The sequence below is a fragment of the Pongo abelii genome, chromosome 1 (assembly GCF_028885655.2).
Source record: "Pongo abelii isolate AG06213 chromosome 1, NHGRI_mPonAbe1-v2.0_pri, whole genome shotgun sequence".
NCBI lineage: Eukaryota > Metazoa > Chordata > Mammalia > Primates > Hominidae > Pongo > Pongo abelii.
The window spans coordinates 91480876-91506204 of NC_071985.2; the positions used below are offsets into that span (position 1 = coordinate 91480876).

The 25329-nt window shown below is 38.4% G+C and overlaps 1 protein-coding gene across 1 annotated transcript; it reads right to left on the minus strand.

Moving 5' to 3' along the window:
• Positions 1-10972: 10972 nt before the first annotated feature.
• On the minus strand, positions 10973-19537 carry PYHIN1 (pyrin and HIN domain family member 1). The gene is given in 7 exon segments (XM_054527291.2): positions 10973-11382; positions 12278-12371; positions 12373-12464; positions 13856-14278; positions 16999-17166; positions 17703-17848; positions 19073-19537. Coding segments are annotated over 7 exon segments (1539 nt in total). The 5' UTR covers positions 19461-19537; the 3' UTR covers positions 10973-11154.
• Between the last annotated feature and the right edge of the window lie 5792 nt (positions 19538-25329).

Consider the following 25329-nt stretch of genomic DNA (forward strand, 5'->3'; position numbering starts at 1 on the left):
ACTCTCTTCTCTCTACAAGAGTGGTGCACACTAGCTGTTTCTAGTTAGTCATCTTGGCCCTCAAAAGCAGTATCTTAAATGAAGATTTAACCTCTCATTTCCTCAGTATTTAGAAATATGAAATGTGACTAATAATGACATCATCAAGGCAGTGTAAGGAAGAACAAATAAGAAAAGATACATAAAGTACATATAATTTACATTTAGCACACTCACTATCTTTGTAAACTTGGGGAATATTTTTAAATCCTATGTATTTCAGTTTTCTCTTATGTATAAGGCTATGAGTAGCATTCTCATGACTGTGTTATGAAAAAGGGATGTGATAATATACATATACATATAGAATGCAGGTTTTAAAACCAGTACCTTGTAAATACTCAGAAAGTAGAATATCATTTATGTTTGGTATCATACTCATTCTGCAGGGATTTGGATGTCTACTCTGTTCACTTATGTCTCATACTCCCTGTTTACCTTTCTCATGGAAACCCTAGATCAAATTGGTATAGAAAGTATTTTATTAAAGAAACTTCTTTATTCATATCTACCACTTATTGACAAAAACATCTTGAGTTATTTATCTTCTCAAAAACAGCCAAATAAAACAGTCCATCACAATGGTGGAATTTGGATGAGAAAATATATATTCTGGTTGACTAGTATTTTAAATTATTAAAAAAATTTTCCCAGAGTAATTCTTTTCCTTACCATCCCTGGTCCTGATTCATGTCAATTTGTGTTTTTGGCTTTAGGTTAACATAACATAAGAAATCAATGATGAGAATAGGCTGCTTCTTGTTTTAAATCCCAATCCATTTAGAACCTATATCAGACAAAATCTTTTGGCAAACCCATGATGAGTGGAACAAGACTTTCCTGCTCACCTAGTGAGCCATAAGTAAGTAGTTGGATACTCATTTTTTCAGGTGGTAGTTGGACACCCAAGAATAAATGGCTGCATGATGTGTTTAGGTATTTGAGGCCATAAAGGCATAATATCCTCCTGGGATTCCTGTGCTGTAGAGATGTTCATGTACAGCAGAATAATCTGTACAGCTTTAGCAAGAGTTGTGATTAAGATTTTGGCAGGTAAGATTTAGAAATTCCTACATAATCCCATTCGATCAATGTAAGTGAGAAAGGCATTGTTGTCTGGAGATGTTCATCTAAGTGGACATTGAAGCGGCCAAGAGAATATGGATCTGAGGTTGCAATGATTGAGCAAGGGCTCCATTCATAGCCACTTGTGCCAAGTTGGCAAAAAGACACAGGCTGCTAGCTCAAATAATACTTGAATAAACTATTGAGACAATATAGTTAATTAAAACTAAGAACTACAATGATAACAATGAAAACAAAATAGAGAGCTTGTATATAGGAAGCTTATCTTCCTGGGTGTATATAAGGTGGTGGAGGTGTCTGTTGCTGGGTCAGAATGCAGCTTAGGGCTTGGGTGAGAAATGATTGTAAAAATAGTGATTTAATTCTTTTGCTTTTCCTCCAAGTTTCCTGCCCTTTCACCATAAATACAGGCTTCTGAACCCTGAAGGCAGGTAACTACCCCATCATGTCAGAGAAAAAGGTAATCTGGAATAAGAATTGATGCACATACCATGAACTGACCTTTTCCCTCTTGTATTCTGTTCCTCTGGGGTAGACTTTACCTACCGTCTGAGCTTATGGGGAAAATCACTTCTTCATTCCAGTTGTTCAAATGCTATCATGAAAAGTAAAGGAAGCTAGGAAACTCATAAATGAAGGACCTGAAAGAACCAAAAATGGGAGGACCTCATCTAATCTGAAACGTGGGTACCTGTGAGAGTTCAGTCAGGCTGGTGGGAAAAATTTTAAGATGAAGTTATAGGACATAGACACAAATCTTCTTGGAAGACCAGAAGGTTTTGTAAAAGTCTCAAGATAGGGTTATGGTTGAAAGCAGCCTAATTCTTACCTTGAGTAAATAGCTTAAACTGGGTACAAAGGAAGGTAGAGTAGTTTATCTAAATAGCTTGTTTACTCATGTGGTCTTAAGGACAACTTTTGATCAACTGCGAGTGCATAATTGCTCTCTACAGGGGTGGGGTTGGCAACAAATTATCCACAGGTTTGTTGACTCAAAAGTCTTTGTCAATTAAATCTGTGCTAAATAAATGCCCACAGGGCCTGCTAGTCGAGGCTGTGGCTGCTACTCTTTACAGCACCTTCCTTGGTGTCTGTGAGGGGCCTGGACCCTTAGCTGAGCTGACAGGAAGAATATCTGTGTCAGTGTATGTTATTCATCCATTGTTGGGTCAGGGTCTGCAGGATGGACCCCTGCAGCTGGTGCCCTGTGTGAGGAACGCTGCAAAGGGAGTGCAACAGACCTCCCAAAAACGAAGGTGAAAAAAACTGCATGGTCAGCGAGTCAGTAAGTCATTAGTGCCCACTTGGGATTTCCAAGATTGGCGGGGATGGGGGTTGTTCAGGCTAGGGTTTCATCATTGGACAACAGTTATCAGCTCAACAGAAACAGTATATAAAAGTATTGAAATAGCTGCTTAAGGCTAGCAGAGCCTCAGTTTCACAGGCTTAATTAAGGGACCTAATGCAAACTGTTGTTACCCATAATCCATGGTTCTTAAAAGAAAGCATGCTAGATGTAGAGCCCTTGGAGCAAGTAGGGCAACTTCAGCAATGTCTCAGGATACAAAATCAATATACAAAAATCACAAGCATTCTTATACACCAATAACAGACAAACAGAGCCAAATCATGAGTGAACTCCCATTCACAATTGCTTCAGAGAGAATAAAATACCTAGGAATCCAACTTACAAGGGATGTGAAGGAACTCTTCAAGGAGAACTACAAACCACTGCTCAAGGAAATAAAAAAGGATACAAACAAATGGAAGAACATTCCATGCTCATGGGTAGGAAGAATCAATATCGTGAAAATGGCCATACTTCCCAAGGTAATTTGTAGATTCAATGCCATCCACATCAAGCTACGAACGACTTTCTTCACAGAATTGGAAAAACTACTTTAAAGTTCATATGGAACCAAAAAAGAGCCCACATCACCAAGTCAATCATAAGCCAAAAGAACAAAGCTGGAGGCATCACGCTACCTGACTTCAAACTATACTACAAGGGTACAGTAACCAAAACAGCATGGTACTGGTACCAAAACAGAGATATAGATCAATGGAACAGAACAGAGCCCTCAGAAATAATGCTGCATATCTACAACCATCTGATCTTTGACAAACCTGACAAAAACAAGCCATGGGGAAACGATTCCCTATTTAATAAATGGTGCTGGGAAAACTGGCTAGCCATATGGAGAAAGCTGAAACTGGATCCCTTCCTCACAACTTATACAAAAATTAATTCAAGATGGACTAAAGACTTACATGTTAGACCTAAAACCATAAAAACCCTAGAAGAAAACCTAGGCAATACCATTCAGGACATAGGCATGGGCAAGGACTTCATGTCTAAAACACCAAAAGCAATGGCAACAAAAGCCAAAATTGACAAATGGGATCTAATTAAACTCAAGAGCTTCTGCACAGCAAAGGAAACTACCATCAGAGTGAACACACAATCTACAGAATGGGAGAAAATTTTTGCAACCTACTCATCTGACAAAGGGCTAATATCCAGAATCTACAATGAACTCAAACAAATTTACAAGAAAAAAACAAACAACCACATCAAAAAGTGGGCAAAGGATATGAACAGACACTTCTCAAAAGAAGACATTTATGCAGCCAAAAAACACATGAAAAAATGCTCATCATCACTGGCCATCAGAGAAATGCAAATCAAAACCACAATGAGATACCATCTCACACCAGTTAGAATGGTGATCATTAAAAAGTCAGGAAACAACAGGTGCTGGAGAGGATGTGGAGAAATAGGAACACTTTTACACTGTTGCTGGGACTGTAAACTAGTTCAACCATTGTGGAAGTCAGTGTGGCGATTCCTCAGGGATCTAGAACTAGAAATACCATTTGACCCAGCCATCCCATTACTGGGTATATACCCAAAGGATTATAAATCATGCTGCTATAAAGACACATGCACACGTATGTTTATTGTGGCACTATTCACAACAGCAAAGACTTGGAACCAACCCAAATGTCCGACAACAATAGACTGGATTAAGAAAATGTGACACATATACACCATGGAATACTATGCAGCCATAAATAATGATGAGTTCATGTCCTTTGTAGGGACATGGATGAAACCGGAAACCATCATTCTCAGCAAACTATCACAAGGACAAAAATCCAAACACCACATGTTCTCACTCATAGGTGGGAATTGAACAATGAGAACACATAGACACAGTAAGGGGAACATCACACTCCGGGGACTGTTGTGGGGTGGGGGAGGGGGGAGGGATAGCATTAGGAGATAAACCTAATGCTAAATGATGAGTTAATGGGAGCAGCACACCAACATGGCACATGTATACATATGTAACAAACCTGCACTTTGTGCACATGTACCCTAAAACTTAAAGTATAATAATAATAAAATTAAAAACAAAATCTTAAACAACATTATGCACAAGGGCAATGGGTCCCAGCAACAGCCTTAACGCTATGGGCTTTAGTTAGAGTGGCGCTGGTTTGTTGCAACCAGAAGAGCCTAAAAAGGGGAAGGAGGAGGAACCATCACCTGCCTTACCACTTCTGCTTCTCTCAGCCCCAATATCACCAAGCCAAAAGAACAAAGAGGAAGGGAGGTTTGGCCTGAGCCCCCTCCTCCAATAGATGGGAAAAAGGACAGGATATGCTCCAGGTATGGAACCCTGTCTTAAGCAAGCGGCATTAAAAGGGGAGCCGTTCGCCTGTCCAGTAATGCAAAATCAACAAGGCAATCATAAACCCATTTTTTTTTAACACTTATAAAAAGATTTTAAAAGGCATTAGAGGCCGGAGTTGTGAGGCCAAGTAAGCAGTAGGTAAAAAGAAAGGCTCGGCAGTGGGGAAACTCACAAATCCACAGCCAGCTGATGCTCCCAGGTACTCAGCCTGAGCAGCTGCGGCGACAGGAAGTCAGGCCAAGCCGCAGGAGCTAGCCTGCTGGCGAGGGGCAGGAGGCACTTGCGGGAAGGTCCACCCAACAGGCAGCAGGAGGGAGCGGCACAGGAAAAACAAAACAAAACAAAAAAACCCGACACAGGCAAAAGCGGCGCCTAGGCAAGCACAATGCAGCCATCACCCTGGGGCCCACCTGCTTAGCTCTCCGGCTCCGCAGGCAGATCACAGCAAAATTTCATGTGCTCCTTGTATACAAGCGACATCCCAGATTATAATTCTATGCTAAGATTTAAGAAAAATTTTAAAATTTAAAAAACCTCTTTCTAATAATGGCCACTGTTATCTCTTACCCCTAACATGACTCTCTCCAAATCAATTTAAGTAAAACGGTAACCTCTAAAGGGAGAGGAATTACAAAAGGCCCATGAGTTAGTTAAGGAGCAATTAAAAGCAAACTTTGCTCCCCACTAGAAAAAAAAAATTCCTGAATGCAAGGTTATTCATTTTATGGATGATACTCTCTTAATAGCCCTTGGGATTCACTCATTTTCATCATTCCCAAAAAGTCTAGTAAATGTTTTACCTACAAAAGTAGTTCACTCCCCCACATCTAATGCTTTAACACTGTTTACTGATGGTTGGGGTAAACACTGAAAAGCGCCAGTCTGATGGAGACCACATAATTCAGTCACTCGATCTGGGTTTACTAGCACTCAGAGAGCTGAGATTGGGGCTCTGATACTGGCCTTGGAAACTTTTTCCTGTCAGCCCATCAATATAGTTAGAGATTCTGCTTACTGTATTTATTGCAGAACCTTGAGACAGCCCTAATTAAGTCCACTCTGGAGCCCACCCTGTGTGCTCTTTTTCTCTGACTTCAGCAATTGCTAGATCAACATATGTATCCAATTTTTATTACACACATTGGAGCCCACAGCTCACTGCCTGGCCCATTGGCTTATGGCAATGGACAAGCAGACCTTCAGGTTATGACATCACGGCTTGACCAAGCCAACTAATCGCATCAATTTTTCCATCAAAATTAGAGAAACTTATCTAAGCAAATTCAACTTACCCAGAGACTGGCTAAACAAATTATCCTACAATGCCCAGATTGCGAGCTCACAGGCACATGTCCTCCTTCAACAGGTGTTAACCCTAGAGGACTAGAACCTAATCAGTTATGGCAAACAGATGTTACACACATCCCTGAATTTGGAAAACTAAGATATGTACATGTATCCATTGATACTAACACTCATCTAATTAGTGCACATGTTCTTCCTGGAAAATCCACTGGAGATGTCATTAACTTTTGCACTTATGGGTCGGCCCACAAAAATTAAAACTGATAATGGTCCAGCTCATGCCAGCTCACAATTTCAACAATTTTGTCACACGTGGAGTATCCAACATTCCACAGGCATCCCATATAACCCCCAAAGACAAGCCATAGTAGAACGTGCCGACTCCACCCTTAAAAATATGCTCAAGAAGCAGGAAAGGGGGAGTATGGGTAAGCACCCTGCCACACTATTGGCACAAGCCTTATTTATGCTTAATTTTTAAAATTGAGATGACAAATTTCAATCAGCTGTGGAAAAGCACTTTGCAAAACCTCTCTAGGCATAAAACCTTCAGTTTTATGGAAAGATGTGAATGGTAATGTATGGTGTGGTCCAAGTGAATTATTAACGTGGGGAAGAGGGTATGCTTGTGTCCACACACCCTCAGGTCCTCTTTGGATTCCAGCATGACACATCAAGCCATATCACAGCATGGCTAGGACCCAACCTGCTACCAGAAATGAAGGAACTAACCCTGCAGGACCCGCAGCCTTGGACGATGTGGCTTCCTCAGATGACACAAGCCCCGGACATTACCTGGGGGATGCTGAAGAGGACAACTCAGGAGGCTGAAAGAATCCTGCTCTGGACACAGACACCATTCACTCCAGATAATCTGCTTCTTGCTATGCTTTCTGTTGTACATTGCAGCTCACTTAGGGTATTGTTCCTTTTTTATGCTCTTGCTTTGTCTGCAACCTGTAACTGCTAAACTCTACTGGGCTCATATCTTAGATCTGCCTTTCTTTCACCCTGTCACTTGGGCAGACACTCCCTTTCCAGCCTTTAATAAGATGATTGCTTGGCTAGGAGGGTTAGATTTACACCCAGTGGGGTCTCTCAGTAATGGTGCATATTGGACTAAGGTGCCAGATAACACTACATATCACTCTACTATCCTTCCACTGTGTGTAAGTTATAAAGGTTCTAACCCTTAATGTGTACCTGCCCAAACCCAATTGTGGCTACATCACGGCAAAAGAAATGCCTTAACAGTCTTAGCTGCAGGCAGCCTCAAACTGGGTAATGCAATTAATGCCGCTTTCCCAAACATTCCTTCCTGTGCTAAAGAACAAAGCCAGGAAAGTAATGAATTCCACTTTAGCTGGGAGGTCTGTCATGGGAGAAAAGCCCATAGCCTCCAACTAGGCAATTATAACATCTTAGACTGGAGCCCACACAGCTGTTTGCAGGGCAGCCTTACTGATGTCCTCATCCATCATGGCATCAATCAGAGTTTTGTAACCTCATCACGTTCCCCTATGATTTGGGCTGATGGGGGGATGGGTTATCTCAGACCCCAAGTAAAGTCCTTGTCACCCCATGAAACTTTATGGTGCCTGGGACATCTTAGCACCTCCTCTGACACCTGGCATGGGACATATCATAATTCCAGTCACAATTATACTATAGCCTTCACTTGTAATCACACTAATCGGTGCCTAATTTGCACTCCCCATCCATATGTTTTCCTTATGGGAACTGATATTTCCATGACACCCCAAAACTCTGCCTTTGTGACCCAGGTGCAGGGACAGGCTTGGTTTGCCTCATGTATCACTAATGACAATATATCTAATTTAAATATTGCTAGTGTTATGATATTAAGGAGACAATCTGAGGCATTCCTACCAGTCAATTTGACACGTGATTGGCAAGGTTCCTCTGCCCTTGCCACCTTAGAACGTCCCCTGTCCCAGGTCAGACTCAAAAGATTCCTAGGCACACTGATAGCCTTTATGGTCTCAGCCATAGTCATCCTGGCAACTGCTAGTATGGCTGTTGCATCTATTACTGAATCAGTACAAACAGCTGCTTTTGTAGATAATATGGTCAGAAATGTGTCTAATAAACTTCTCTTACAGCAAGGTATAGATCAAAAGATTCTTGCACTACTGCAAGCCCTTGAGGCTGCCTTAGAATATGTGGGGGAGCAACAAGATACACTGGCATTCCGACAGCAATGAAACTGCGACTGGGGGCATAAACATATCTGTATCATTTCTCTACCATGGAATCAATCAATACATGGTTGGAATGAGGTGAAACAACACCTCTGGGAAACCCTTCATGACAATTTGACAGCAGACATAAAGCAACTTAAAACTAAAATTTTAGGATCCTTTCACACTATAAATCCACATACCCAACAAACAGCCATATGGAAGGGTGTGCAAGATTATCTCTACTGGTTTGACCCTGCTCCTGGGGGTCACTCTTTGACTGGAAAAGAATGCTGCTAATTATATTCATGATTGTCTTATGTTATTTGCTAATTCTAGGATGAAAAGCCGGAATAACAGCAATGACTGCCCTGCCCAACAGACTTGTTGCTGCACACATCTGTACGTTTCAGTCAAGAGAACCTGATGCAGAAAACAGAAAAGGGGGACATGTTGTAGTTCAGTCAGGCTGGTGGAAAAATTTTAAGATGAAGTTATAGGACATAGACACAAATCGTCTTGGAAGGCTGGAAGGTTTTGTTAAAAGTCTCAAGATAGGGCTATGGCTGAAAGCAGCCTAATCCTTACCTTGAGTAAATAGCTTAAAGTGGGTACAAAGGAAGGTAGTTTATCTAAATAGCTCGTTTACTCATGTGGTCTTAAGACCAACCTTTGATCAACCGTGGGTGCATAATTGCTCTTTACTTGGGGGTTGGTGATCAGATTAATTACCTACAGGTGTGTTGACTCAAAGCCTTTGTCAATTAAATCTGTGCTAAATAAATGTCCGCAGGGCTGGCTAGTGGAGGCTGTGGCTGCTACTCTTTATAGCACCTTCCTTGGTGTCTGTGATGGGTCTGGACCCTTAGCCAAACTGACACGCAGAATACCTGTGTCAGTGTATGTTATTCATCTGTTGTTGGGTCAGGGTCTGCAGGACAAACCCCCACAGGTACCAGTGAGGACTTGTCCTAGGAAGGGATTTAGGCTGGAGAGGTGGGTTAGAGAAGAGACTGGAGAAAATGATCCCAACAAAGGAAGCAATCTATGTCAAAGCTTCTGATTTGGAAAAGACCATGGATAGTTTAAAATAAAACCTGAGGTGTGGTCATAAACAAAGTGAAAGGATGAAAGGTAACTGGAATATAGATAATGAATACATTCTTGTATTCATCTTCCTTTATCTGGCTACATCCCCACAATCTCTCTCTACACCTGGACCAATAAATCACAGTAATCCTCTTGAGCCAGTAATGATTTCATGAGCATATACTTTCTAAACACCAAAAGACAAAATCTAATAAGGTCTCAAAGAATATACTTAACTAATGATGATAAATTTTATTAAATAAAGAGATTGTATTCAGTCGGGATCAATGAGGTGCCTGTCATGATCCAATCACCCTAGTAATTATGATGTTGTGAAGCACAGGAATGGGAAATGCAAGATAGTATCTTGTGTAAGAAACTGCATGACGTGGTTTTTGGGCATAACTCAGAAACCTGATGCTGGAACCCATATGGAAATGAGTTCTTCACTGCAGTTTGCTGAGGCTGACTCATCTCTGGGGCTGAATTAGGAGACTGAGGTCAGGAGTTTGAGTGGTTGTGTCCTTAGTTGTTGGGAGGAAAATAGATTATTTTTTTCTGGTTAATAATTTTCAATATGAGTCACAACATGATAAATATTTTATCCATTTTAACAGGACCCTCTCTTTGTGAATGTGCTCTGGAATATCTGTATAAATGTAAATTCCCTAAATCTCCTCTTCTGCATACACAGAAACTGGAATTACAAACTTCACTCTGAAAATGTCTGATGGGTGTTTATTAACTAAGTCTTTCTAGTCAAGGAAATAGACAAATGGGTACCTGTTGTCTGTTCTTTAGATTGTAGGAAACCCAGCTTTATGTTTCTATCCATCTATCTATCTATCTATCTATCTATCTATCTATCTAATCACTGTGCTAGAAGGATTCTTTCAAATCCACAATTCCAGATGTAGAATTCTGCTGTTTTGCAGTCTGCATAAGTTAACCAGAATCTTCAGGGCTGTTAATTTAGAAATACCTAACAATCTAATTGAGCATTTGCAATAAGTGTTTTTTAACATTGTTTTCCAAAAGCAAGGACATAGGTCTCCTCAATCATATAATTTTCTCTATTTTCACAGATTTTTTTACCATTCATTAATAGGTTAATTTCCGTAGTTCTACCACTTCTAGAATTCAGTTATGTAATATATAAAAAGCACTCTGTTATAGAGAAGAATGAGAGGACTCTAATTCTGGAGAGTGGCTTCTGTATGACAGTACACTTTGTTCATTCTGGGTAGGACTCAACAGTTCTGCTATCTTGTATCATTGAGGACTTGCCAGAGGAAAATACTTAAGCTGGCATCTGAAATTTAAGGAAATTCTTGCCAGTGATGAGATGGGAGAAATAGATTCCCAACAATGAAATAGCATGTTTCCAAACACATACTTCCAATATTTATTTCAACTTGGAATGCTGAAAATAAATTCAGAAATAATACCAATAAGCAAAGGGGAAATCTGTGAAAGAAATTGGAATGTGGGCCATAAGACACTCTTTGTCTTCATCTCTACTTCTCTGGCCATTACCCTTCCCATAGGTGGAGCAACACAAGATACTAGCCCTCTTGCAGTCAGCAATCATTGCACAAATAAATGTCTTTTAGATAGCAAAGACTATCATGTGGTAGTATCTCACTGTATGCATTCAGTAAATACATGGGTGATTTAATTTTATCTAGAGATTGTACACAGTTACGGATTAGAAGAGAAACTCTTTCAACAGTCTAATGATCCCTGTAATTTATGTTTGGGAGATAAGAGGCATGGGACCCAGGATATTGTACCTTGGTGAAGGAACTGCTGGATGGGGTTGTTGGTGGCATCTGAGGAGTCTTGAGATGGCTTTCAGGTAGGGTTTTGCTGGCCTCTGAAGGTTTTGGATGTTGACTCTGTTTCTGGGGTAGTGCCATGCTCCTGGAGTCATGGCTTCTCTGGTTTGTATTTTTCTGTATCTGAAAGTATTCATTTTTTGTTTAATGCTTTTTTAATATTAGGGAAAGCATAACATCTTTGAATATGTGACAATATCATCCTTTATTAAATTCTAATAGATGTCATTACCTTCAAAGATTGCCTCTATCTAATGTATTCCTCCAGGCAACTGCCAATATAGTTTTTTGCTAAAATGTAGAATGATCTAACATTCTTAGTAAAATAAAATCTTTATTTACTTATTTTTTAAAATGAAATCCATTTTGTCTTTATGGCATAAGACAGATGAGAAAAGGGCTGCTTGTTACCTGTCTTGCATGAATTTCTCATACCTTTCCACATATGCCAAAGTTGTACAGAACTCACTATGCTGTTTCTCACTTTTAATATTTGTATGCAACATTTTCTCTTCCTGAAGTCTTTCCAATGTCTGCCTTTACCTTGTTAAGAGCAGTAGTATCTAGTGCATACTGGTTTGTCATAATGTACAAGGAAGGCAATGGGATACAAAATGTATATCCATGATCAAATTTAATTTTCAAACCAATCTTATGAGGAATATGTAAGCTATTTCTCCAATATCATGCAACTAATGAGCAAGATATATACCAAGCCTATCTTACGGCAAAGAACTTGGTTTTGATAACTAACTTCAATTAGGCCCGTGGCCTCCTAATTTCTTCAAATATTTTAATAGTTAGCACATGTTTTATGTCTTTTTGAAGAAGATAATTGTCGGTCTCCTAATATATTTTAATAATTTTCTCTATTTAAATGTAAGTGCAAGGGCATCATTTGGTTTCTCATGAACTCTGCAGAATTTTAAGTGTAAAACAACAGAAGTATGGTTCCCTAAAACTTAAAGCAAATGATTTTCATCTTTGGAAAACTAATATTTGTTTGTTTATTTCTCACCTGGATGAAACTATGCATTTCTGACATCAGTTTTGACATATTTTCCCTCTTTCTCAGTCGAAAGCAGAAGAGTCGAAGCTTATCTCCTTTTTCACGGGATATTGTGGCATTCTCCTTTTCCTACTACAGCCATGCTTCCTGTTTTATCCTGAATTTCATAGATTGTCATCTTCCTATTTACAATTTTCTGCAACAAAAAATTAATATCATGTTTGTGAGAACATAGTAACTACAGTGCATACGGGAAAGTCTCTTGTGACAGATTAAAAACAAGATGCAAGACAGCAACTCCTAGTAGTATATCAACATACAATACATATGCCTTAATCTAGACCATCTCACAGAGCTCTCCCTCAATATCCTTTTTGTTTAAGTCCTTAATGTTCTAAGTATTTCTGTTACAGTTCTAGAGCAATGAGTTATCTTCCCAATTTCAACTTCTTTCACCTCCAAGACAACTATGCTTCCCAAAGCACCTTGATAGAAAGGAACCTGAAGTCCTTGGTAGGCTTATTTGGCCTCTGCCCCTATGCAAAAAGAATGGGCATCTGTTACAACTCATCATTCACTAGGTTATGAGGAATCTGTAATAAAAAACAAGCTTCTAGTAACTATCTAGTTACTTTTTCGACTTTCTCCATTTACTGAATCTCTTTCAACATCTGCTCCCATCCTGAACTCAGGTCCTTAAGCTCAAGCATTCCAATTTCTTGCTCATCAAGGCTATTACTCATCATTCTGGATGTGTATTTCTAAGAATTTCTTTAAGAGTGTGTACAGAAAGCAATGCTGGTAAAATAAGAGGTCATACTAGAAAATAAATATAACAGATCATGAGCTGTCAGTCATCTAATAAATTACTGGAATCAATAGCCAGGTATAGATGGTTTTCTGAGTTTGAATGTCTCAAGCTAACTAGTTTCATGAATTTTGACAGTAACATATCAGAAAAATTATTCTGCTCATTTTTTGTGACATATCTAATATACGAGTACAGATTACCAGATTCTCCAAGTATCACCCAAATTTATATTTCTCAGTCATTCAATACTTTTTGATGAATGCATTTCATTTGGTCAGAACATTGTTCTGCCTGTTTACTGCAATTGATTTCCAAGTATAAACAGTCAATTCATTTCTTGCCCTGATTGTCAAAACTGGAACTCAAGCCTCAAAGGACAATACTGTGTTCAAAATGAAAACAATGTGATTTTTGCTACAATTGAGATTATAATCAAAGAAATAAGTTTAGTATTATGTCTGTATGGATCTAGATCCCTCAGTATCTTTGATCATTATGACTCATAATAGATAGTCATAGCTGATGAAGTCTCAAGGTTTCTCAGTGAATGTTTTACTAAAGAACTTCAGGGTGATATTTTGGAAAGAATGAGAACATTAATAGTTCTCCTAATCCTGGTCTTAACCTTGAAGAAGACTTTATCTACTTGTCAGTAGTTTAGAGAGAGTCCTGAGTTCTAATGTTAAGTAAATATGCAAACTTCCATTTAGCACATCAGGGCTTTTAATTTCAAGTGTTATTGTAGAAAATGCCACAAAACAGCTTTGATGCCTTACCGTATGTAGCGTAAATAATCCATATACAATATATCCTGAGGTTTGTTTGTGAAGAATATTGATCTTTGGAGTTTTCTTTGCTCTTCTGATGGTGTCCTTTGGAACCTCAAGCTTTTGGTCAGGACCAGCTTCAGATACAGAAGAGGCTTCATTCACCTCTAGGAGACTATTATGTTTAGAATAATTTGATATAATGATGATTCTCTTTTTAATGAATTTCCTCTTCAAGTTGATGTTTAAAACCTTCACATGAAAGAACTGTGTCTGTGTAGCCACTGTAGCATGAAACATTCTTCTTTGCTCATTTTCTGAGGATTCATATTTAAATATTTTTGTTGCATTTAGTACCATCACAATCATTGGGTCTTCTCGGAAAATATTTTTACTAGCAGTTGCCTGATGGTTGGCCAATGGTTTTAGGCTCTGTGCATGATAAAAAAGGAATACAAAAAGAAATTTTTGAGTGAGGAATACAGAATTGCTCTTCAGTGACCTCAAGTCACAACATTGGGCCCCAAAACATTATAGATATGTAGAGCTGGGGCCAGGATACAGGGAAGGAGAGGATATTCTGAAGTAGTCTCATAGCCAGAGGAAGTAATACAGGAGACCACTTAGTAAAAGAAGACTTTTCTCTAAACAGAATAATCCTTAAAATGTAAGATATAATAGCAAGATAAGACAAGTGGATGCTGAGCTGATCATCATGAATTAACTTAAAATAAATTTAGGATAAAATAATGAGTTGTAGTTTTATTCTTACCAGCTTAAAATGCCAGAGCATAAAAATAGACAAAATATAATTGAATAGCACCGAAAATGGCAAAGGGTGTCCACCACAAACCACATACATCAACAGTGTTTAGTTATTACCAATGTAGACAGGGCACTTTTTAGCATACAGCTCATACTTTTCCTGCCTAAGATAAATGCTGTTAAAGCAGGTGAGAACACCTGTGGGCTAAACCCCTCATAATGCCCTCATCTCAGTAGGTTCAGGCTACAGACACTCTACAGAGTGTCATTTCCACCATTGCAGCCTTTCTCAATGTCAGGGCTCTAGGAGGTAGCATGCTGACAGAAAACCAAGGATCAGAGTGGATTGTCTTTAATATCCTTTCTCTATAACATCCAGGTTTCCTTAATTTGCAGCAGAACACATTAATGAAGGGAAATTTGTTCAATTTCAAGAAAAAGCACTGGAGGAATAGGTAGGCCTCATTCACAAACCAGCAGCTCCTGGAGTGGTCTGATCTGGAATACCATATACAGTGATCATCTGTGAGTGATTGGACTTTATGTGATCTGACTTTTCATCCATGCAAGCCATTCAGCCTAAAACAGAAAAGTCCTTTCCCAACACAAGTTAATCAGTAACCGTAGATTCATCCGTGAGAATATTAATAGTAGCTGATATGCAACTTCACAAGGAGCCACATGAATACAGGGCCTGCATGAAAGGGATCATATAACTGCTCAGAGAGACATAATAGGACATTACATTGTATGACGATATTTTCAGAAAAAATATGTGTATACATAGGAGTAAATATGAGAGGGTATATAGAGAAATGTGGCATGTTATGGATGCTGGAATTTCACATAAAGTTAATTAAGTTTGATCTGGTTTGTCTGCATTTATTCCTTTTTTGTGAAATAGTCTTATATTAATACAAAATCTAATGTAAGAAAAAAGGGAATAGAGCAAATTAAGGTTGGTGTTGTGGTTTCATCACTTGTTGTCCATCATAATTGATCCCCTTTATTGTGTATCAGAAATATAGAACATTCTTTTTTATAATAAAGCTCATTAGAGTTTCAATTAGTTTTTAGACTATTGCTGATACATGCATATAGTAAGGCTGACCTGTCCAAATTTGAGATGAGTACAGCATTATAAGGATTATCAGAATCATGCAATTATTAATTGTAATTTACTTTCTTTCATTTGTAAGTCTTTGTGTATCGTCTTCTGCCTGCCTACATTTTCCCAAACTCCTGAGCTCTCTTCCCTATTCCATCACTTCTCTTTGTTTTTACAACCTTTTGGCCTCACAATAGGTATTTTTGACTGAGTCAGATGACCTTTATTTATCATTTGCTTATCTGTAGTGGTTCATATCTTAGAATATGGTTTACTTTTTTTTTTTTTACTTTTTTATTTTGAGACGGAGTCTCGCTCTGTCACCCAGGCTGGAGTGCAGTGGTGCGATCTCAGCTCACTGCAATGTCCACTTCCCTGGTTCAAGCAATTCCTCTGCCTCAGCCTCCCAAGTAGCTGGGATTATAGGTGCAAGCCACCATACCCAGCTAATTTTTTTGTATTTTTAGTAGAGATGGTGTTTCATCATGTTGGCCAGACTGGTCTCAAACTCCTGACCTCAGGCAATCCACCCACCTCGGCCTACAAAAGTGCTGGGATTACAGGTGTGAGCCACTGGGTTTTCATTTTCTCATTGAGTAAAGGTATTTATTGGAAGCTTCCCATGAGGCAGACACTGAACTAGGCCCTGGTTTACAGTGGTCCACAGAATTACAAACTAGCCCTAATCTTGGAACTACTTTGAGTAGGTGGGAAACATAAACACTTATTAACTTCAGTTGTCATAAACAGTAGAAAAGAAAGAAGTTCCTAGGAAAGAGAATGCCATGAAGATTTAACCTGTTACAGGGGTCTAAGTGAGGATCCCCTGAGGATAAGTTCTCAATATTGGGATCCAGAGTGTGGATAGGGTTGGCCAGGTAAGACTTTTAAGGTGAAAGAAATATGGTGTGTGAAAATCCTAAAGGAAAAAGGAGCATGGTGTACGTCAAAGAAACTTGAACAAACTAGTGAGCAAAGGGAATGGGTGTGTAATAGATGGGGGCAGTAGACAGTGAGTCCATTGCTGAAAGTTCCAGATTCTGCAGCTCTCTGTCTCTTCCCCAAACAACACAGGACAGAAAACCTCCTGCAGTCAGAGATAATGTCAAGTTCATCAACTATGCCTGTGGAAGCAAAAGATTAAAACGCAGTGAATTCTCAGTCTATACATTTGATTTACTGGCTGACCATTGATGTCATTTTTCAGTAGAAGATGAAATCAGATTCCTACATTTTGGGTTGAAGAAAATGAATCAAAAGGGGACCAGGAAGAGTGTACCTCAGTTGAGGAAGTGTTAGGTGGAGCTGATGATGAGGTCTGGGGAGGTAGGGGATGGCCCATGGCTGTGGACATGCTGGCTCCTGCAGAGCAGGAAGGCTGAGACTGCTCTTTGGACATCTTACTCCTTTTGGTTCCAGTCTCTTCTTCAGATGGTTTTTTTCTTTTCTACAAGTAGTTTATGTTTCTTGTTAATTATTTTCAGTGTCAAATGAAGCAGAGCACATTTTCATTACAAGGTAATATATTTATTATATATAAATTGTTTTTGTAGGAAACTTAAGTGCATCCCCAGGCCAATGGAAAGAACAGGACATAGATGGTTTCATTTTTAAAAAGGGAGCAGAGAAAGTAACACACATCACTCCTTAATTACTTGGGTTTTGGGATATGCTGACTTGCAGTTAAGAAACTAGGCTTTTGTAAACATAGGCAAACACTTTTTATCTGACTCTCAAGTTAACATCCTTCTATACTGGGGATGAAAATATTATATTTATTTTATATATATTTACATTATGTTTACTAAAGCGTTTAACTTGTTGACTTGCAGAAAGATGATCAATTATTATGTAATTTGATAAATCTGAAACTTGATGGGAAATATATGAAAAAATAACTGCCTGCTGGACAGATTGAGTGGAAGAGCCACAGCAGAGCTTCCACTGTGAGACTTGAAGCCTGCTCCTCTTCCTGAAGCTTACCTGAGGTCCAAGAGTCTCCTCTGCTCCTTTAGCTGTGAGACGGTTGCTTGGGGTGGATGCAGGTGTAGCAGGATCCACTTCTTTCTGTTTCGTCTTTTTAGATGGGGTTATTCCTTTGACTGGAATGGATTCAATTTTATTCACAACTAATGCAGAAAAAAGGAAGATGTATAAACCCAGAGCAGATGATCGGGGACAGCTGAAGCAGTTTCAATACTACTTGCTCTTAGCTCCTGCTTGAGAGTTCAGGTGCATTTTAGTCTACCTCTATTGCATTGTCCTAGTCTGGCTTCCAGGAGGCCAGCAGGAGAAACAAAGGCACAAACACTGACTCACACTCCTCAATGCTTTCATCACTCCTCCCCTGTGCAGTGAGAACATCCTTCCTGTCCTCTGAACTCCATGTGCTCAGTCAAACCCTTTCCCAATCCTATTCTATCATTTCCTTTTAAAATGTAAGGTTCTCATGATGCTGACTGCTTAGTCATATTCTCCAGATAATCTATTTTATTTAAATTACAGAAACCAGTGAAAGGAGATGTTAAATAGGTTTGTGAGGTGAGATATGGTGAGTTTTGTCTTGTTTTCTTTTTTTTTTTTGAGACGGAGTCTCGCTCTGTCGCCTAGGCTGGAGTGCAGTGGCGCAATCTGGGCTCACTGCCAGCTCCGCCTCTCGGGTTCACACCATTCTCCTGCCTCAGCCTCCGAGTACCTGGGACTACAGGTGCCCACCACCATGCCTGGCTAATTTTTTGTATTTTTTAGTAGAGATGGGGTTTCACCTTGTTAGCCAGGATGGTCTCGATCTCCTGACCTCGTGATCCACCCGCCTCACCCTCCCAAAGTGCTGGGTTTACAGGCGTGAGCAACCGCGCTCGGCTGACTTTGTTTTAATTATTTTAACTCGATGATATGACAAGAGGGGAGGTCTTCATACTTCCGGGAGCAATGCTTACATATAAGTATTGTTATCTTTTGTATTATAAAGGATGATGATGTGTTGAATATTCCCAATAGAATGGACACATTAATTGGCTAAATGTACATATCTCAGATGTAAACAACAATTTTTATAATTTTATTTTGTTGTTATGTAATCTTTCAAACGTACTAAAAGTCTCAGTCTCTCTTCAACTCCCTCTCCTTTTTGTTCTTTTACTGCACCTCAACTCCGATATATGTCAATCCACATTGGTAATGGAATGCCATAAGTTGTCAACTTGTTGGCATCTGAAGTACCAACATTGTCATGGCCAATGAGTCACAAATTGGGAAAGGGATGTATCAGCTATGACCAAGGTGGCATTGCAATCAAGGTTGGGAAGGGTAGGGATCGTTGCAGGGAGTGGGTGTTCCCTCTTCCCAATTACCTTTTAACTTTTCTCTTTTAAGAGTTTCAGCAAGATCTCCCAGTGTTGGTATTTCTTTGAAGAATTCTATTAGTTTGCCCAAACCAGCATCACCTGGGAACTTTTCCTCCATTAAGTCAGCAATCTGAATTTTGTCATACTCTTCTTTCATTTTTGGATTAAGTTTTAAATCGTTACTCAGTAAGGACTTAACAATTCTAAAATGATAATCATTGATGACCTCTAATCCTTTTAGTAGAACAATTTTCTTGTAGTCATTTACCATCTCTAAAGATATAAGTGAGCCTGCAAGAGGAAAATGGTATATAGTGTTACACATGTATACAGACAATTTAAAAGAAGATGTATGCCTATGTGAATAAGTGGCCCATAAGAAAGAGTTGTTCATTGTGCCAGTTTTCAAAGGGAATGCTTCCAGTTTTTGTCCATTCAGTATGATATTGGCTGCGGGTTTGTCATAGATAGCTCTTATTATTTTGAGATACGTCCCATCAATACCTAATTTATTGAGAGTTTTTAGCATGAAGGGTTGTTGAATTTTGTCAAAGGCCTTTTCTGCATCTATTGAGATAATCATGTGGTTTTTGTCTTTGGTTCTGTTTATATGCTGGATTACGTTTATTGATTTTTGTATGTTGAACCAGCCTTGCATCCCAGGGATGAAGCCCACTTGATCATGGTGGATAAGCTTTTTGATGTGTTGCTGGATTCGGCTTGCCAGTATTTTATTGAGGATTTTTGCATCAATGTTCATCAAGGATATTGGTCTAAAATTCTCTTTTTTTGTTGTGTCTCTGCCAGGCTTTGGTATTAGGATGATGAAGCTGGAAACCATCATTCTCAGCAAACTATCGCAAGGACAAAAAACCAAACACTGCATGTTCTCACTCATAGGTGGGAATTGAACAATGAGAACACATGGACACAGGAAGGGGAACATCACACACCGGGGACTGTTGTGGAGTGGGGGGAGGGAGGAGGGATAGCATTAGGTGATATACCTAATGCTAAATGACGAGTTAATGGGTGCAGCACACCAACATGGAACATGTATACATATGTAACAAACCTGCACGCTGTGCACATGTACCCTAAAACTTAAAGTATAATAATAATAACAATAAAAAAGAAAGAGTTGTTCATGAATATGTGTAATAAAGAAGGACTTAATGACCAAATGTGTTACTGTAGAAATTGAGTGAAGAACTGTTGCTTTAGGAGTGTCCAAGTAATTCATCCCATTGAATGAGGATAGTTGAATTGGGTCCAGGCATTAGAGGGAGGTCTGTAAACAAGGAATTGTCTCAATGTTTAGAGTATGGGCTGTGCAGTGTCAAAGTGCTTGGTTCCTCTTCCCACCCTTTACTGGGGCTGGAACCTATCCCCCAAAACCTGCCTGTTGTTTCTTAAATCTTCCCACACCCACCACTATGACCGGAGTGGCCTAGGTGTAAATGGGCTGCAGCCTCCCACCTTATATGAATAACTTTCTGCCACAGCACTACAGTTTCATGCTGGGGTGCCGACCCTATTCTCCTTAACTCTTCTCTTGTCAGCTCTCATTAGTATCCTCTTCCTTGGTGTTGGACCCTGCCGTATTTGTCCTCTGTGCTCATAAAACTATCACTTTCCTGGACATCTACATTTTCTCTATTGTGGGAACACAGGATTTATTGGCTGGAATATTTCAATAGTTGCTTGATTTTTCTTTTAGGCTCGATTTGTCTAATTCATTTTCATTTCACAGATCCACATTTCTCTCTATAAGCCACATTTTTATCCCACTGAAATCTTTCAATATTTGCCCATTTTCTTTTCAGTACGTTCCTTGCTTCTTGTATTGTTCCAGAAGACTTTGAATAATCTGCATTTTTTTTTTTTTAACCTCTGGCACTTGTGTGTTCCTTATATCTTATGTTTCAGAAGTATAAAACATTTTCATGCTTCATGACTTTGCTAATTCTCTTCTCATTGCCTGGAAAGCCATTCCCACATTCCTCTCTCTGACTACCTCTCCTACAACCTTTTAGATTCAACTGAGAGTTTGTCTTCTAGAAATTTTCAGAGTCCCCTTATGGACAGAGTGTTACTCCTCTGGACCTCTTTAGCACCAGTGCACTTTAGCACATGATGACACTCGAAGCATGCTATGGATTCCTATTTCCTTTTTAAATTAACATAGCACTTTGGAAGGCTGAGGGAGGCAGTTCACCTGAGGTCAAGAATTCAAGACCAGCCTGGCCAACATGGTGAAACCCCGTCTCTATGAAAAATACAAAAGTTAGCCAGGCATGGAGGTTAGTGCCTGTAATCCATAATCCAAGCTACTCAGGAGGCTGAGACAACAGAATTGCTTGAACCCGGGAGGTGGAGTCTGCAGTGAGCAGATATCATGCCACTGCACTCCAGCCTGAGTTACAAGAGGAAAACTCCATCTCAATAAAAATGAATACAAAAACAAAATTTTAATTATAGAAAACATGTATTTGTGTACCTCTTGTGTAATTTAGGTATTTAAATTCCTGGGGTTGTTAATTGCTTTCTTCTTGAGAGAACATGAGTGTCCTCAGATTGATAAGCATAGAATGAAGGAAAAAATATATACAAAGACATATAATGAAACTGAAGAACATAAAAAACAAGCAAATACTCCATAAACCACAGAGAATGAAGAATAGATCACCTGCAAAGATCCAAAAATTAGGTTGAAACTGATTCTCAACAACAAATCTACTTGAAAGAGAATGGAATCATTTTTATATAATGCTGGTCCAAAGTCCCATATAAATTGCTAAACAAAAAGTTTAGAAATGGGAAGTTTTGATTTGTTTTGTGAGTATGACAACACAATTTATTTGTAAAATGAAACCAGATGTGAGCTTACAGGAGGCTATGTATGAGTTTTAGTTATTCCACTTAAACACAAATGTTCATATGTTTCGATGCTGAAATATTAGTGCTTTTGCTTTTTTTAGTAATGACACTGATAACACTGGGGTTTCTAGAAAAATGTGCATTAAGTAATCTTTGTAAACCTACAAGTTCTGATTTTCAAAACATATCGAGCCCCCCAGGTACAAAAGAAATGCTCTCATCGTGTCTTGAAGGAAAAAAGAATTTTAAAACTAGAGTTTCAATCTAAACAAAATGATATTTAAACAAAAGATCCTCAATAACTATTCTCTGAACCTCAAGGCCTCAGTAGGTTTTCCAGACAAAGATGCACACAGAAACATTTTTGGAAGTACTTTTCAATAGAAAATTAAAAAAAAAATTTAAAAAGCTGCAGGCCAAAAGACAAGTAAGAATGAAAAACGAACTTGATTATGTGTGCCTATGACTTAAAAAGAAAGCCTTGATCAAAGAAAAGAGAAACAGAAAGTATAGAAACAGAAAACACGGTGGAGGGAGGGAAGAAAAAGAATATGACAGTTTACTAATGTAATTGTCTTAAAGGGTGAGATGGAAATATAAGTTTTAAAAAAAGACAAGTAGGAGAATATAGAAGTGTTATAAATTGAAGTGAAGATAGCAGAAACAGGCCAAAATATGTTAATTATTAGCCTATACATAAAGAGGTTAACTAGTTAAGTGACAACTTTTATCAAATTTGATTTAAAATTTCTGTATGTTTGTTGTCAGTAAAAGATCACTGAAAGATGAAAAAAAAAATTTAAATTATCATGCAAGGAGAAACTAGAAGAAAGCCAGCTTATCTATGTTAGAATCATTTTAAAAAGATCTTAAGACAAAGAGTATTATCAGATACCACATGGTAAAAGGTTGAATTCCTGGGAAGATACAATAACTTAAATTATAGATTTATCTAATAATAATAAATGTATATTATTTTTCATTATTGTATAGTCCCTTATGGTAATATAATGTTATATAATATATTTATCTTCATATACAAACATATGTACACAGTGCCACAAATATATATATTTATATGTGTATGTTTATGTTTGGAAACATGTATGCATGATCACATACACACATAATATACATTATACAACTATGCATGTGAGCATATCTATATATTATATATATGAATTTGAGAGGAGTACAAGAAAATACAGTCTTATAATAGGACTTTTTATATTATATCTTCCAATATTAAATGAAGAAGGTAAAAAAAACATTTTTACAAATTTGAGCAACATAATTGATAGCAATATTTATCCAACATACATAAATTCTGAAATCAACATTTAAAATCTCATATTCTAGTCAAGTACACTGAGATGTTGCACCAGGCTATACAGAAAGTCTTCTAAAAATTCTGAACTTTGACAATATAAATCTATTTCACATTGACTTCCGTGCCTCTCCCCTATACATTGCCACTAGAAAAATAAAAAATCATTAACTTTCAGGAGGGCAGGAAGTAATCTTAAAATGAATAAAAAACTGCCTTTTACATCCGGTATAGAATGATGCTTATATAAAAGTTAAACATACTTATGAAAATATTGACACAATTTATTTGAGTAATTGTGTTTGCAAAATGGATAAATTTTCTACTATGTGTTCGCATTTGTAGAATAATATTATTTACAAAAGGTTCTCACATATGTTTGTGTGTGAGAACATGTTTTGTAAAATTGAGATACCATAAATACAGCTGTATGTCTAGATGTGTTTTTTACTTAATATTATTTCCTGATACTTTGTACACATCATTATCTTGTCTTATTTTATCTTCTACTTTCATTTTAGGTTTGGGGGGTACATGTGCAGGCTTGTTAAATGAGTAAACTGTGTGTCGCTGAGGCTTGTTGTCCAGTGATCCCATCACCAAGGTAGCGAGCATAGTAACAGATAGATAGCCTTCCAATCCACATACTGCTCCCACCTTTCCCTCTCAAGCAGTCCCCAGTGTCTACTGTTCCATCTTGTGCCCATATGGATTCAATGTTTAACTTCCACTTATAAGTGAGAACATGAAGTATTTGGTATTCCTGTGTTAGTTCACTTAGGATAATGTTCTCCAGCCATATCCATGTTGTGCATATACAGCATGGAATACTATGCAGCCACAAAAGAGAATGAAATCATTATCTTGTCTTTTGCCCAGACCCCAGTGGCCACCAAGCTTTCTAACCTCAGAGAATATACACTCAGAGAATTTGTTTTAAAATCTGCAGTGGTCAAAATGCATATTCCTTCATTCATGCCCCAGTTGTAGAATAAAGGATATCTACTATCTTTGAAGTAAGTAAAGAATTGGAAGTAGTAACTGCAGTTTTCACTTTTCTGAATATAGTTGATACCAGCCCTACTGCCCTCACCCCACTGCCCTGAAGAACCAATATTGATTTTTCCCTTGTGACTTTGTGGATTTCAAGGAAGCATCTAGATCTTTTCTATAAAAAATACCCACAGTACTCACCTTACTGGGAATTTCTTCAACAGTAATCCAGATCTTGAGATCTTCAGAAATATAGGAAATGAGGATTATTTTGAATGGGAAATCAGTCAGTAAAGCTCTCAGAAACTGAAATATAGGATGTTATAATCTCCTGAAATGCTAAGAAAATGAAGTATTTTCAAAGACAGCAAGGGAAAATGGCCCTCCTTAGAGTCACTTGACCAGTGCTGGCTTCCTCATACTCTGCTTTGCCCTGGGGAGAGAGAAGTTGTGAAACAACGTGCAGACTCCTCCCACCCGTGTTTTTTGCTTTCCATCCTGTTAGAGAAAATGAACAGTTTCTTTCCTGTAGGTATCTTAATCAAATTAAAATTTGTATCAAAGTTATATTTAAATTTTTTTTCTTACAAATGTTGATATCTGAAGGGAGTTCCAATCTTAGAACTTTCTTAGCCAGCAGACTCACATATGGGACATTAGGGACCTCTATTCCGATGAATGATTGTCAAATACGAGAGAAGCAAGGTGGTTTCTTCTCCCTCCTTTCCCGTGCGGGTGCAGGAGGAGATCTTGGTAGGAGCATCTATTGCTACCAGTACTTTACTGCATCTCCTGCATGGGAGAATGTCTGCTATGAAATAGCAATGGGTTTAAATACTACCTGAAGCATTCACCCAGTTATTGATAGTTGAGAAACCTAGGGCTTTCCAGATCAGAAACTTATTATGAATATATAAATCCTTTCTCAAATATATATAAAGGAGTTTAACACTAGCTGTCCTCTTGACTATGACTAGGTTACTTTACCTCAATGATTACATTCATGATTACTCAGGTTTCCTTCATTATTCATGGAAAAACACAAGTGGATAGTGGGCTCACA